This window comes from Oncorhynchus mykiss, chromosome 30 (assembly GCF_013265735.2).
Source record: "Oncorhynchus mykiss isolate Arlee chromosome 30, USDA_OmykA_1.1, whole genome shotgun sequence".
Lineage (NCBI taxonomy): Eukaryota > Metazoa > Chordata > Actinopteri > Salmoniformes > Salmonidae > Oncorhynchus > Oncorhynchus mykiss.
Genome location: NC_050570.1, coordinates 27,141,217 through 27,156,828, shown reverse-complemented (window position 1 = coordinate 27,156,828; position 15,612 = coordinate 27,141,217). Strand labels below are relative to the sequence as shown.

The window sequence follows — 15,612 nt, the reverse complement described above, 5'->3', positions numbered from 1 at the left end:
CCAATCTGATCCAACATTATGTTGGTTATACACATAAAATGTGTAGTAATGTTGAAAACAGTGAAGTGCTGATATTTAGGTTTGTGGCAGTGCAACACTGCCCACAGAGGTCAAGTCTATGTATTGCATCAATGCGTCAACTCTGTCCTCAAGTACTCATTTTGCACCCTGGGAGAACTGTAGAATCTCTTCAACCACTAGTCTCATAGTCACTCTTTTAGGAACCAGAACACACTGCACACCTGAGGGTAAATTAAAGTAAAGTTACTCGTCTTGTTATCTCCTTTGGGAGTGAACGGTTTATGCAACATACTTGTGTGACGACCCTCCCACTCTGTCTGCCAAATTCTTTCTCTTTGTTCTTGTTGGTGGGCGCAGCCGGGAGGGTCGTCAGCGAAATGGGACACACCTGGGCCCAGGTGTGTCCCAGGGATAAATACACCTTTCCCCCATACATTGAGGAGACTCTCTTCATGCAGACACACTGTTGTTTTTGGTTGTGGCATTTTGAGGCGTCTTTATGTTCATTTGTTTTGGCATCTCTCAACACGCCTCATTATCACCATCTGTGCATGCATCCACTCACACTACTGACTACACATTCCATTATTACTTGGATATAGTTTACTTTATTTAATGAAAATGTTTGTCTCCCTCTTTGTTATGGGCTTCGAGCCGGTTATGTAACAAGTGGGGGCTCGTCCGGGATCATAAGGTTGGATGCTAAACATTTTGGCGTTTAGTATTTTGTTGCATTATGGGTTAATGCTAATTGGGTTAATGCTAATTGGGTTAATGCTAATTGAGTTAATGCTAATTGGGTTAATGCTAATTGGGTTAATGCTAATTGAGTTAATGCTAATTGGGTTAATGCTAATTGGGTTAATGCTAATTGGGTTAATGCTAATTGGGTTAATGCTAATTGGGTTAATGCTAATTGGGTTAATGCTAATTGGGATGCGCTTTGGCTGATATTCACTGCCTAGTCTTATAAGTGTACGGCATAGTGCCTTCGAGGTGATTTTGGTTGTCCGATGATGTCATCAAACAGGCTTGGAAAGTATGTAAGTAGGATTACTACTAGTGTCGTTAGGCTAACTGATATTAGTATTTTGTTGGGGAGAAAACGTGAAGTCACTGTTTGATAAACACTGGAGGTGCTTTGTTTGCATCTCTTGTTACAACTTTCTTTGAGTTGCGCTGTTTGGTAGGCCCAGGGTTGGTTGCCTTTGTTTGTTTGGTAAACTTGCCACTGCGGTGGTTAGTTGGTTGTATGCTGCATCGGAGAGGCTCTTGCTATACTCGCTGTTGGGACATCGGTCCGAGAAGGTCAGTTCAATCCCCTGTGTACCTCAGTGGGAGATTTGGGTAGAGTAGTGCTATTTGCGACCCGGAGCTATAGCCTGTCTTTTCCCCTGTTAGGCTTAGCGACATGTTCCATTTTGGAATACGTTGGGCGTCGCAAATTCGCACCAAGACTAGGGTTGCGTTATTGTCGGATTTGGAGAAGCTCCTGATATAGCTCATCTCTCTCCTGTGGTGCCCAGTTTGATTGGTGCTTCTCTTGTTGTGGTTTGGTCTGGTGTGCTCAGCAGAGGGGCAGAGCAAAATTTTTTTTGCAGCTACTTGTGACTATGGCGTCTAATGTAGACAAGTTCATTCGCGTTCCATCAGAGGAACTGTTAGAAATTAGTGAAATTAGTGATATACATCAAAACAATTATGTTAGATTGATATTGAAGGCCAATCTGATGGAGATTGGCATACTCGTAGGTATCACTGGGGCAGACTCTGCTGAGGAATCGCCACCTCCCCAGCCATCTCCCCATTTCACTTACATTGGGCGCTCCATCTGTTAGCCTAGTAGTCTTTTTCAGCTGTTACAGCTAGAGCATGATCGTGTTAAGCATGGAAAGGAATTGGAACTTAAACAGGATTTGGAGCATGCTGATTGTGTTAAGCATGAAAAATAATTTAAACAGGATTTGGAGCGTGCTAAAATCAAGCTGCAACAAGAGTGGCTAGAATTGGTTAGAGAAGGAAAGCTCTTGGGGGAGAGTTTGCTTAGGGAAGGTGACCCTGATTTAGCTAGGGGTCGCTCGTTCGTGCCCCGGACACATATGATATTGTTGGAAACTTACAGCTGAGGATGAGGAGGACACTAAGGCTTATTTTCGTTTTTTGACTGTTGCTTACGCTAGGAGTTGGCCTAATTCTGATCTCACTTTAATGTTGCAGTGTGTGTTGACTGGTAAAGCGCAGGAAGCATATTCAGCTCTTGGTGTAGCCGACAGTCTCAGCTATGCTAAGGTTAAAATGGCTGTGCTACAGATTTACGAATTGGTTCCTGAGGCTACCGTGAATGATTTAGAACTTTAAAAAGGGATGATAAACAGAGTCATATTGAGTTTGTGCAAAAGTTATCTTCACAGATGAATCGCTGGTGTTCTGCCTCTGCGGTTACGACTTTCCAGGGGCTGATTATGCTAGAGCAATTTAAGGACACAATCCCTGATCGAATAGCCACGTACATTAGCGACCGAAAAGTGAAGACTGTCTCTGAAGCTGCGATTTTGGCAGATGAGTATGTTTTGACTCACAAAAGTGGCTTTGCAGAACCAAGTAGATGTGGCCAGGGCAATAAATGGCAATGTCCGTACTGTGAGACACCTAAGACAGAGCTACAGGGAGACAGGATGGACAGCTGATCATCCTTGCAGTGGCAGGCCACGTGCAACAACACCTGCACAGGATCGGTACATCACACCTGCGGGACAGGTACAGGACGGCAACAACAGCTGCCCAAGTTACACCAGGAACGCACAATCCCTCCATCAATGCTCAGACTGTCCTCAATAGACTGAGAGAGGCTGGACTGAGGGCTTGTAGGCCTGTTGTAAGGCAGGTCCTCACCAGACATCACCGGCAACAACGTCGTCTATGGGCACAAACCCACCGTCACTGGACCAAACAGGACTGGCAAAAAGTGTCTCACTAGGGGTGATGGTCGGATTCTCGTTAATCGTCGAAGGAATGAACGTTACTCCGAGGCCTGTACTCTGGAGCGGGATCGATTTAGAGGTGGAGGGTCCGTCATGGTCTGGGGCGGTGTGTCACAGCATCATCGGACTGAGCTTGTTGTCATTGCAGGCAATCTCAATGCTGTGTGTTACAGGGAAGAAATCCTAATCCCTCATGTGGTCCTCCTCCTGCAGGATCATCCTGACATTACCCTCAAGCATGGCAATGCCATCAGCCATTCTGCTTGTTCTGTGCGTGATTTCCTGCAAGACAGGAATGTCAGTGTTCTACCTTGGCCAGAGAAGAGCCCAGATCTCAATCCCATTGAGCACGTTTGGGACCTGTTGTATCGGAGGGTGAGGGCTAGGGCCATTCCCCCCCAGAAATGTACAGGAACTTGCAGGTGCCTTGGAGGAAGAGTGGGGTAATATCTCACAGCAATAACTGGCAAATCTGGTGCAGTCCATGAGGAGGAGATGTACTGCAGTACTTAATGCAGCTGGTGGCCACACCAGACACTAACTGTTCATTTTGAGAGGACGTTTCTTTTTTTTGCTGAGTTTTGTTGACTTTATTTAATAAACATATATCTCCATGTTGTCTCCCTTTTTGTTAAAAGCTACGAGCCAGTTCGAAACAGTTGCTAAGTTGCTATACTCCAAAACAGATGTCATGACACTCTCATGGTATAGAATAATTTTGAAATCATCGATATATTTTCTCTGTTGTGTATGTATTTGAATGACTTTGGAAGTTAGAGTGGACTTCATGAAGTTCTAAATTGGTTTGAGATTATGTACTTTATGGAGGTGTAAAGTACCTAGTCGAATGACGTCTTTGATGTTCCTGTGTTCAGCATCAAAGAAAGTCATCTCACTGAAACTTGAGTCCACTGTCTGCCTGGAGCCTGAACAAAGACACAATGACAGTGAGTTCCACTACAAACACACTTTGACGACCAGTTACCCAAGCATAAACACAAACATGAAAGAATGTTGCCGAAAAGGGTAGCTGCCGTTTCTGCTATTGTGTGTTTTTTTTTTTGCGCTAATCCTAACTTTTTTTTGTACATAAAGTTTCTGCCATCGTTTCCTATGACCCAAAACCGCTTCTGGACAGTTGTCACTAACCTCGATTTGAATGACGATTTCTTCTTGAGTCAGTGACGCAGGAAATACTGCACACCCCGGACCAGGAACTAAACCTCGAGACTCGGAAAAGGCGGCGCAAGAGAGGCCAGCGTGTGGGCACCCTATCGAAACTATGTTGGCGTGTAAATAATCTGCCTCTATCCTCCGTTCTATTGGCGAACGTACAGTATAATCACTGGAGAACAAATTGGACAAGCTCTGTTTGAGACTATTCTATCAATGGGACCTGAACTGTAATATCCTGTTTCTCTGATCCTGTTTCTATGCATCGTCAAGACCGTACAGCAGCGTCGGGTAAGGTTAGGAGGGGAGGGGTATGTCTTTCAGCTGGTGCCCGATATCTAATAAGGAAGTCTCATGGTTCTGCTCGCATGAGTTAGATTCCGTCACGATAAGCTGTAGACCATAATATACTGGACAAAAATATAAATGACAAAATGTTAAAGATTTTAGTGAGTTAGAGTTCATATAAGGAAATCAGTCAATTTAAATAAATTAATTAGTCCCTAATCTTTGGATTTCACATGACTGGAAATGGAGATATGCATCTATTGGTCACAGATACCTTTTAAAAAATGTAAGGGTGTGGATCAGAAAACCAGTCAGTATCTGATGTGACCACCCCACATCTCCTTCGCAAAGTGTGGATCAGGCTGTTGATTGTGGGCTATGGAATGTTGTCCCACTCCTCTTCAATGGCTGTATGAAGTTGTTGGATATCGGTTGAAACTGGAACACGCTGTCATAAACGTTGATCCAGAACATCCCAAACATGCTCAATGGGTGACATGTTTGGTGAGTATGCAGACCATGGAAGAACTGGGACATTTTTAGCTTCCAGAAATTGTGTATAGATCCTTGCGACATGGGGCTGTGCATTATCATGCTAAAACATGAGTTGATCGCGGCAGATGACAGGCACGACAATGGACCTCAGGATCTCATCACGGTATCTCTGTGAATTCAAATTGCCATAGATAAAATGCAATTGTGTTCGTTGTCTGTAGCTTATACCTGCCCATACCATAACCCCACCGCCACCATGTGGCACTCTGTTCACAACGTTGACATTAGCAAACCGCTCGCCCACATGACATCATACACGTGGTCTGCCAGTTGGACACACTGCCAAATTATTTTAAATTATGTTGGAGGCAGTTTATGGTAGAGAAATGAACATTAAATTATCTGGCAACAGCTCTGGTGGACATTCCTGCAGTCAACATGCCAATTGCATGCTACCTCAACTTGAGACATCTGTGACATTGTGTTGTGTGACAAAACTGCACATTTTAGTGGTGTTTTATTGTCCCCAGCTCAAAGTGCACCTGTGTAATGATCATGCTGTTTAATTAGCTTCTTGATATGCCACACCTGTCAGGTGGATTATCTTAGTGAAGGAGAAATGCTCACTAAGAGGGATGTAAACAAATGTGTGCACAAAATTTGAGAAATATGCTTTTTTGTGCAGTATGGACAATTTCTGGGATATTTTATTTTAGCTGAAACATGGGACCAACACTTACATGTTGCCTTTATATTTTTGTTCAGTGTATTTCACAAGAGAGTTTTCATCTATATTATATATCTATTTATCACCACAAATTGTTGCTGGCACTAAGACAGCACTCAACAAACTGTATAGGACATAAGGACACAAACAAAACAATAACATGCTCTTCCAGAGGAGGGGCTCCTAGTGGCCGGTGATTTTACTGCAAGGAAACTGAAATGGGTTTTTACCTCATTTCTGCAAGCATGTCACATGTGCAACTAGAGGAGACTAAACTCTAGATCACATTTACTCCACACACACAAACGGTTACAAAGCTCTTTCGCCCTCCATTTGGCAAATCTGACCGTAACTCTATCCTCCCACTACGACCTCCGACGAGCCATCAAACAGGCAAAGCAAAAAATACAGGACTAAAAACGAATCCTACTACCCTGGCTCTGATGCTCCTCGGATGTGGCAGGGCTTGCAAACTATCACAGATTACAAGTAACCTGAGCCTACCAGACGAGCTAATTGCTTTGTACGGCAGCTTTGAAGCAAGCATGATAATAGAGCCGATGTGAGTAAGACCTTTTAAACAGGTCAACATTCACAAGAACAGACGGATTACCAGGACGCATAGTCAGAGCATGCACTGACCAATGGCAAGTGTCTACACTGCCATTTTTCAACCTCTCCCTGACCCAGTCTGTTATACCTACATGTTTTAAGCAGACCACCATAGTCCCTGTGCCCAAGAACACCAAGGTAACATGTCTAAATTACTATCGCCCTGTAGCGCTCACATCTGTAGCCATGAAACACTTTGAAAGGCTGGTCATGTCTCACATCAACACCATCATCCCAGATACCCTGGACCCACCCCAATTCACACACCGCCCCGAACGGATCCACAGATAACGCAATTTGAATTGCACTCCACACTGCCCTCTCCCACCTGGACAAGAGGAACACATATATGAGAATGTTGTTCACTGACGACAGCTCAGCATTCAACACCCTAGTACCATCCAAGCTCATCACTAACCTAAGGATCCTGGGACTGAACATCTCCCTCTGCAACTGGATCCTGGACTTCCTGACCAGCCGCCTCCAAGTGGTGAGGGTAGGCAACAACATATCAGCCACGCTGACCCTCAACACAGGGACCCCTCAGAGGTGCGTGCTTAGTCCCTTCCTGTACTCCCTGTTCACCCATGACTGCGTTGCCCCCACGACTCCAACAACATCAAGTTTGCTGACGACACGGCGGTGGTAGGCCTGATCACCGACGATGATAAGACAGCATATAGGGAGGAGGTAAGAGACCTGGTAGTGTGGTGCCAGGACAACAACCTCTCCCTCAACGTCAGCAAGACAAAGGAGATGATCGTGGACTACAGGAAACAGAGGGCAAAGCATAGCCCATTCACATTGACAGGGCGGTAGTGGAGCGGGTCGAGAGCTTCAAGTTCCTTGGTGTCCACATCACTAAGGATCTATCATGGTCCACACACACCAACACAGTCGTGAAGAGGGCACGACAACGCCTCTTCCCCCTCAGGAGGCTGAAAGTAATTGGCATTGGGTCCTCAGATCCTCAAAACGTTTTACAGCTGCACCATTGAGAGCATCTTGTCTGGCTGCATCACCGCTTGGTATGGCAACTGCTTGGCATCTGACCTCAAGGCCCTATGGAGGGTAATGCGTACATCACTGGAGTCGAGCTCCCTGCCACCCAGGACCTGTATGCTAGGCAGTGTCAGAGGAAGGCCTTAAAAATGGTCAAAGTCTCCAGCCACCCAAGTCATAGGCGGTTCTCTCTGCTACCGTACGGCAAGCAGTACCGATGCACCAAGTCTGGAACCAACAAGACCTTGAGCAGCTTCTACCCCCAAGCCATAAGACTGCTAAATAGTTAGCTAAATAGTTAACCAAATAGCTAACCGGACTATCTGCATTGACCAGATAGTCAACCTTTCTGCACTAACTCTTGACTCATCACATACCCTGCTGCTACTTTTTATTATCTATCCTGTTGCCTTTATTCATAGTTCTATGTACATATCTACCTCAGTTACCATGTACCCCTGCACATCGACCCGGTACTAGTACCCTGTGTGTCTATATGGCCACGTTATTGTTACTCATTGGGTATTTATTATTACTTTTATTATGACGTGTTATGACTTTTCTCTATTTTCTCTCTCTCTGCATTGCCGTAAGTAAGGATTTCACTGTTAGTCTACACCTGTTGATTATGAAGCATGTGCCTAATAAAATGTGATTTGATTTGAAACACACAAACACACACTTCCATTCTCCAACTAACAGTATTTGTGTTGAAGACAGAATAATCGTTCAGGACCGGTGGCAGTGGTCGTATAATCTCAAATTTAGATGTGTACTTTTTGAAGTAAGGGACCTTTGACCATGGGTATATTTCCTTGAAGGATATGTATTGGTTGAAATTGGTTGAAATTTAAGAGAGACAACAGCTGATTGGCTCCATCCACCTCCCCTGTGCTGGGGAATAGAAGGAAATTTTAATAATTTCAAAGAATTGCCCATCTAGAGGCTAAGAACATAAATTGCCATTGTCTAAACAAGTTTTACATAGATATTTAATCAGATTATAAAATAAAATAGCATGCAGTTGATCCCTGTGTGAACTAACCGTGATGCCACTCCAGTCTGGATCCCCTGGTCATGTAGAGAAGTGAGTATGTCCATTGTTTCTTGGGACAGTTAGATTTTCTCTCCTCTTGCATCCAACACCACTCCCCTGTAGGGAAAGACGTGATATTATTATAAATCTGAAAAGACATGGCTGAAATGTAATTTGTGTAAGAATTGGAGAGGATTTAGAGAAGAACATAGCCTAAAGCCATCACTAGCTTGCAACTCATCAATCAATTTCACGATTTTTGATCGGGAAACTCACACATTGCCTTTGAAGTGGTGGGTCCACATGGGTATCTACCCAGAAGGGCCAAAGAGTATAATCTGAGATAGGGAGAAAACAAAAACAAAGCAGATGAGATGGAGGATGAAGGGTACAGAAACAGACCGAAACACATGACGGTTAGCTAGACACTACTTTAGCTGTGACAGTCTTCTTTTTCTGCTCTGGTTTTAGCTAGGTATGATATTTGTCAGTGTTCTTTCTCTTTAACGAACATAGCTAGTTAGCTACGTGGCTATCTAATGTTAGCTAGCTAGCTACAGTTAGATACAGTATATATCTAGTCAGCTAGCTTTTCAATTTACCCAGGTCAAAAACAACAAAGCTATTGTTAGCTATTTCCTGAGTTAAGAAGTTACATTTTCAATTATATATTAGTCAAACGCTAATAACAATCCTCAAATGTATTGAATCATCAAAATTGTAGGACTAGCTAGCTTACACTGTCGCTTTCCAATGTGGTTGTTTTGGTGTTCTCAAATCAATTCATCACAGAAGCTTTCCCTTTGTAACATGTTGTCCTTTCTGGTGAGGGATCAAAGGTACTTGAACAGCACACTTGAGTTTGTTGCCAGCTGCATTAGAGTTGCTGATGCTGATGCTACATTTGATCTAAATAAATACAAGGACCCAGAGTTGGAACTGGTAGAAGACCTACCCATCAGAGATATTTAATTAAGGAAGATAAGAGCCACCCATTTAGCCATTTAATTATTGCTGAGGAACTGGTTTAGAACAGCGTGTAAAATTCAAATCGTGTTACATTTGACACCTCATCTACCACATATGCATGTGTAATTGCAGCCACTGACTGAATGTGTTTCTGTGTTCCATCGTGTGTCCATGACAAGGTAAAAATCTGTCGTTCTGCCACTGAGCAAGGCAGTTAACCCACTGTTCCCCGGGCACCGAAGACGTGGATGTCGATTTATGGCAGCCCCCATCACCTCTCTGATTCAGAGGGGTTGAGTTAACTTTTGGAAGACACATTTCAGTTGAAGGCATTCCGTTTTACAACGGACGAGGTATCCCCCTTTGCCTTTAATCATTCTCCATGTGCTGTAGCTGAATAAAGAGGTAGTCCTTAATGACGTTTAACCTGTTTTAATCTCAACAGACTAGAGAGGTTGAAAGAGAGATTCCGCAATAGCCAAGGAAGAGACATATCTAAATGACAGTTTATTTGTATTTCCTCTGATTCACTCAATAGATTTTCATAACAAACAATATAAAATCAAAATGGGTGCTCTTTAAAACAATGACTGGAAATGTACATATTCGACATTTAAACCCATCTGTTCTGGTGTTCTTCTTCATTTGATCACATTGTGCAAAACAAAGCAGTAAACAACTTCAATAGGTGGTTAACGCTTAACTAGATGCTGGAGCTAGCGAAGACATTACATCAATCATTTCTTAGTTACATGTAAATCAATTATCATGGTGGTTCTCCTCCTTCTCGGATATATTTGTGCCTCTCTGTCAAATCAAATTTATTTTATATAGCCCTTCGTACATCAGCTGATATCTCAAAGTGCTGTACAGAAACCCAGCCTAAAACCCCAAACAGCAAGCAATGCAGGTGAAGAAGCACGGTGGCTAGGAAAAACTCCCTAGAAAGGCCAAAACCTAGGAAGAAACCTAGAGAGGAACCAGGCTATGTGGGGTGGCCAGTCCTCTTCTGGCTGTGCCGGGTGGAGATTATAACAAAACATGGTCAAGATGTTCAAATGTTCATAAATGACCAGCATGGTCGAATAATAATAAGGCAGAATAGTTGAAACTGGAGCAGCAGCACAGTCAGGTGGACTGGGGACAGCAAGGAGTCATCATGTCAGGTATTCCTGGGGCATGGTCCTAGGGCTCAGGTCCTCCGAGAGAGAGAAAGAAAGAGAGAATTAGAGAGAGCATATGTGGGATGGCCAGTCCTCTTCTGGCTGTGCCGGGTGGCTGTGCCTCTCTGTTGCTACGTTTTCATTATTTTCAGATTTGTGATTGATATGAAGTACTCATGATTTCTAAATGAACAAGATCACTGTTTATTAAGGGATTCTATTATTTGACCATTATTTTGAAATATACATTAAAATTGTTGACCAGATGCCACCTACTCGGTTTGCAGAAATGCTTAACTAAAGCCATGGATAAAACAGAACTGAAAGGTGTTGTGTTCGCTATAGCCTATCTCAAAAGCAGTTTTTTTGAACTTACAGTGAGCTCCAAAGGTATTGGGACAGTGACACATTTGTGGTTGTTTTGTCTCTGTACTCCAGCACTTTGGATTTTAAATGATACAATGACTATGAGGTTAAAGTGCAGAATGTCAGCTTTAATTTGTGGGTATTTACATCACTTTCGGGTGATCTGTTTAGAAATTACAGCACTTTTTGTACATAGTCGCCCCCATTTTAGGGGACCAAAAGTATTGGGACCACTTCACCTATGTGTATTATTAAAAATAGTCCAAAGCATGCAATGATTACATCAAGCTTGTGACTTTCCAAATTGTTGAATGCATTTGCTGTCTTTCATATTATTTTGTGCCCAATATAAATGGTAGCATCCACATTAATGTAGAAGTGTTTAAAAATATATTCTATTCTTATTTACAATAAAAGTGACTCCAAAATGACACAATACATTATTTACCATTTATTTATATTGGGCACAAAATCGTTTTAAACACAACCAAAATAAACAGCAAATGCAGTTTTAAACTGTAGACACAGTGCATAAAAGTCTATTTGTAATGGTTTTTAATGTCTCTTGGCCCATCCTGTGCTTGCTTGGTAGCATTTTACAGGGGAAGCCTTTACAGCTTTGTGAAGCGATCGTCATCTGTGAATCCTCTGTTGTAGATGCCGTCCAGGACGTTGCCATTCTCCACTCCTTTCACCTGCATGTCCTCTTCATCCTGCCCATCCTCCATCATCCCTTTCTCTTTCCTGGGTTAGAATGAGCCATAGTTCAATAGCAAAACACAGCATTATCAACAGAGAGACAGAAGTGTTGTCAAAGGGTGGACTCACCGTCTCTTTTGAAGCAGAGAGGATACGAGCAGGGCGATGATTCCAGCAAACACAGCCCCTATGACCACTCCAAACACGATGAGCCAGGGAGGGGTGTCAGGGTTGACTGGCTCTGCCAGTGTGGGGTGGATGCCCAGAAACTCCAGAGTCCTATCTGTCAGGAGGAAGGCGTTGTTGATGCGATGCCTTGACATGCTATTAGACATGGGGTGGCAGGGTAGTGTGGTGGTTAGAGCGTTGGGCTAGTAACAGAAAGGTTGCAAGTTCAAATCCCCGACCTGACAAGGTACAAATCTGTCACTCTGCCCTTGAACAAGGCAGTTAACCCACTGTTCCTAGGCCGTCATTGAAAATAAGAATTTGTTCTTAACTGACTTGCCTGGAAAATAAAAAAAACATGGACTGGGTTACTTTAAGTCCAATTGGTAAATCTCACCTTTTACAGGTCTCTGAATCTGTGTGAATACCACATGCCTTGTGGTTCAGATTATAAGCATAATATCTATTTTCTGTTTTATCTATCAGATACTCAGGTGGCTGTTTACGTTCACCTTTTTACTTCAGAGTTCAGTTCATCTACAGGTGTATACCAGGATATTTTCCTTTTAAAGTAGACCAAGAAATTACCTCACAGCTTTCTCCACATCTGCCTTAGGAATAAGCATGGTGGAGTTTTCTGGTGATGTCACCACAAACCAGAAGGACACCCTCAGAGTCTGATTACACACGATAATGTTGTCGACACTGGAAAAGTCCCACAAACAACATAATGCCATGAATGCCATGTTGTCAGCATTACACCAACACACCAGGAATACATTTTTATTGACTTGAACAGAAGTCATACAATATGCACACCGGAATGCTGGAAATTCATCTTTGCAGGAAGTGAAAAAACATTATGCTGTACAACACTGTGCTTTGATTTCAGTTTTAATATATGGCACAAGTTTAGTTCTTACTTGTAAGTTTCTGTTTTGTAGCACCTCCTCATGGCAAAGGCCATAGTTGCTCGGAAAAGGAACATTTCATTCTCATTCCATTCATACTGCAGACAAAAAAAGGACATTTCATCACCCAGCACAATGTAGTTCTAAATGTTGTATTTAAAACTTTTCATATCGGACCCATGATGTGAGAGAACACTTGTAAGAATAGTACGTACGGCCTGATTTCCCAAAGCAGTTTTGATGCTGATTCGCACTCTGTAGCCATTTGATGCATCTACAGACAGAATAAGACTCATCTTGATGAGTGATTCTCACCCCCGTCTTAAACACATTTGAATCATCTTTGGATTCACCATGAAACATTGAGCGTACAAGAACACACTTTCTTTTAGAGGACACAAACACGTGGGCTTGAATCACATGGGTTGATAGGTAGAAAATAGTCCAACAAAAAAAGAAACAGGACAATGAAACCAACAGTAAATAGGACATCCCTCACAAAGTGTTCCTCAAACCGTCCTGATAAAGAACTATCTGTACAACCATACAGTATTTACTGTGTGTCCACTCAAACATTCACTGTTGAACTAGAAACCTCTATGTAGTACATGACAATGCATAAACAACAGAACAACATCAAACACCCTTTAAATCATGAAATTACTCATTATAACCATACTCATCCACGTGAACTTCTTCCTCGAGAAAACTCTGATCAGCTGACAAGTATTGCACAGTCTCTCTCTCCCTACATTAAACTATAGATATTTGGCGAACTAGATAAAAGAAACATTCAGGGACACAATAAGAGGTTGTAAACATAACATTTTGTGACACTAATATAAACTAAAGAATGACAACCAACCAAACACAAAAGCAATAAAACAAGTAGAAATTGTGAGGACATAAGCGTCTTCTTTAGATCTATCTGAGTAACTTACTAGGCTGGCAGAGGGTTTGTGCTAGGGCTGGTGCCCCCGCCAGGTAGAGCAGAACAAGGATCCTCACCAACATCCTCTATGGATAGGAACACAACTAAGACAGAATCTCCTGTGCTGCTGGTTCAGTCAAAGTCCCAGTGGTCAGACATTAATGAGAAGAACAAAGTCAACAACGGAATTGGAATCAAACAGGGGGTGGCCACTATGGTTTAATGGTTAAACGATGACACAGCTGCAAGCTACAACTCTCCCGGCCCAACTTTAAAAAAAGTGAACAGCCCTATAATAGTCATCCCCAGCAGTACAGTTAGCTTGCCCAGAGAGAAGAGTAATACAGCAACAGTAATGTGTGGGCAGCTGTGTGGGCAGCAGTGAAAGCACTAGCTACTGTTTGTCCAAGCCTCAGAGAAGTGGAAGAGGTTTGATAGAGTGAGAGGGAGGCAGATGTCATGAATATAAACACACAGACCCAGTCTGCTTCTGTTTACCCAGTGGGCCTGCTGTACAGCATATACACCACCTTTCTGTTTGCCTTGCTTGTAGCTTTTCAGTTCCAGTAGCAACCCCTTCCTATCATTTCCTTCTATTGTTTTAAATTTGTGTCCATGTTGGGGTTTAAGGGGTATTTGGCCAGACACAGGAATATATTTGACATTAATGAAACAATATATCCTAGTTAACAAACCACGAGTAGGAAGTTTGTAGAAACGATTAACATATTTGTACTACCTTTTCTAACCAGGGGAGCTAACACCTTCAGACTTACTCTCCACCACAGGTCACAGAGAGGTCAAGAAAGATAGCGCCTCTCTTCTGGGTGTTAATAGTTAATAACTTTCATAGTGTCAGTCAGTGTATGTCCCAAATTGCATTATATTCCCAACATAGTGCACTGCTTTTGATCAGAGCCCTATAGGGCATAGGGTACCATTTAGGAAACAACCTCAGTATCTGTCTTAGGAATTCTTCTACAGTGCCATGAAGGTAAACCTAGTGTAACATGACACTTTTACGATTCAGGCAATGTGTCTTGATTAAGCATTCACACTTCCCTGGATACATTACCTATAAATGTAGTACATTATTCACCAGTGAAGGTTTTTGTCAACACCATTTTTAGTTTAATAATTAATTGTTCATGAGAAACATGGGTTTACACATTACACTTGGTCTTCTTGTTGAGGATCTACTGATTGCCGGCTACAAACAACAAATTAGCTTTAAACTGGTGTACTGCAGGGGGCCTGCAATTTATTTATTTAGTTAAATATTTTGCAGGATTATTTGAGAAAAAAATATTTTATTAACATCGCTAGCTGCAACAGAATATTATTGTGGATACCGTTTTTATGTCTCTGCGTCCAGTATGAAGGAAGTTATAGATAGTTTCATGAGCCAGTGCTAACAAGCATCCACAGAAGTCTAAACTAGAAGTCTATTGGAACAGTAAGCATGCTGGTGTCTTGAAGTCGTCTAGGCTAGCTAGTGCTAGCCAACTTCTTTCGCCAATTAGCTTCCGTCGGCTGGTGTGCATCTGTGACAAAGTTTTATCTCTGGTGCTAATTAGAGACTGTCAATAAATTACGCAACTGCGACAATATTTTCATGGTGGACATCTTTTAGTTGAATCATGAAATGCTGTAATTATTTTTACATTCATTTCTATATATCTCATGACTAAGCAATTAGCCTACTAAAATGTTCATCTGCCTCCATAAAGATAATTCAAATACACAAGCAAACAATAGGCAATGAGTTGACGTTGTCTAGCAAGAATTGCTCTGAGAATTGTCTATATCAAAGGCAGATATTTAATTAATATTGTACAATGAATGAATTCACATACAAGGCATAAAGCTTAAGTTACAAGCATTAACAAGCATTACAAGGCATTATTCAAAGCATATAGAGTCTAAAGTTAACTTACAAGACAACGCATGAACAAAGAGATGCCTAGGCCTCTGGCCTAGGAAATGAGAATTGATCATACAACCTTCCTCCATGGATGGGATAGAGGATAAGAGAGACAACAAAGGCATCTAATTCCATTTATAACATCT

At 42.3% G+C, this 15,612-nt stretch overlaps 1 protein-coding gene and 1 pseudogene across 1 annotated transcript; both read right to left on the bottom strand.

The window, feature by feature from the left end:
* Window positions 1-156: 156 nt before the first annotated feature.
* Window positions 157-9,477, bottom strand: LOC110522772 (annotated as a pseudogene).
* Window positions 9,478-10,940: 1,463 nt separating this feature from the next.
* LOC110521639 (collectrin) lies at window positions 10,941-13,824 on the bottom strand. Its single transcript, XM_021599326.2, has 6 exons — window positions 13,553-13,824; window positions 12,827-12,885; window positions 12,624-12,709; window positions 12,289-12,405; window positions 11,662-11,856; window positions 10,941-11,577 (listed from the first exon to the last, which is right to left on the bottom strand). The coding sequence occupies exons 1-6, from the start codon at window positions 13,623-13,625 to the stop codon at window positions 11,445-11,447; spliced, it is 663 nt and encodes a 220-aa protein (XP_021455001.1). The 5' UTR covers window positions 13,626-13,824; the 3' UTR covers window positions 10,941-11,444.
* Between the last annotated feature and the right edge of the window lie 1,788 nt (window positions 13,825-15,612).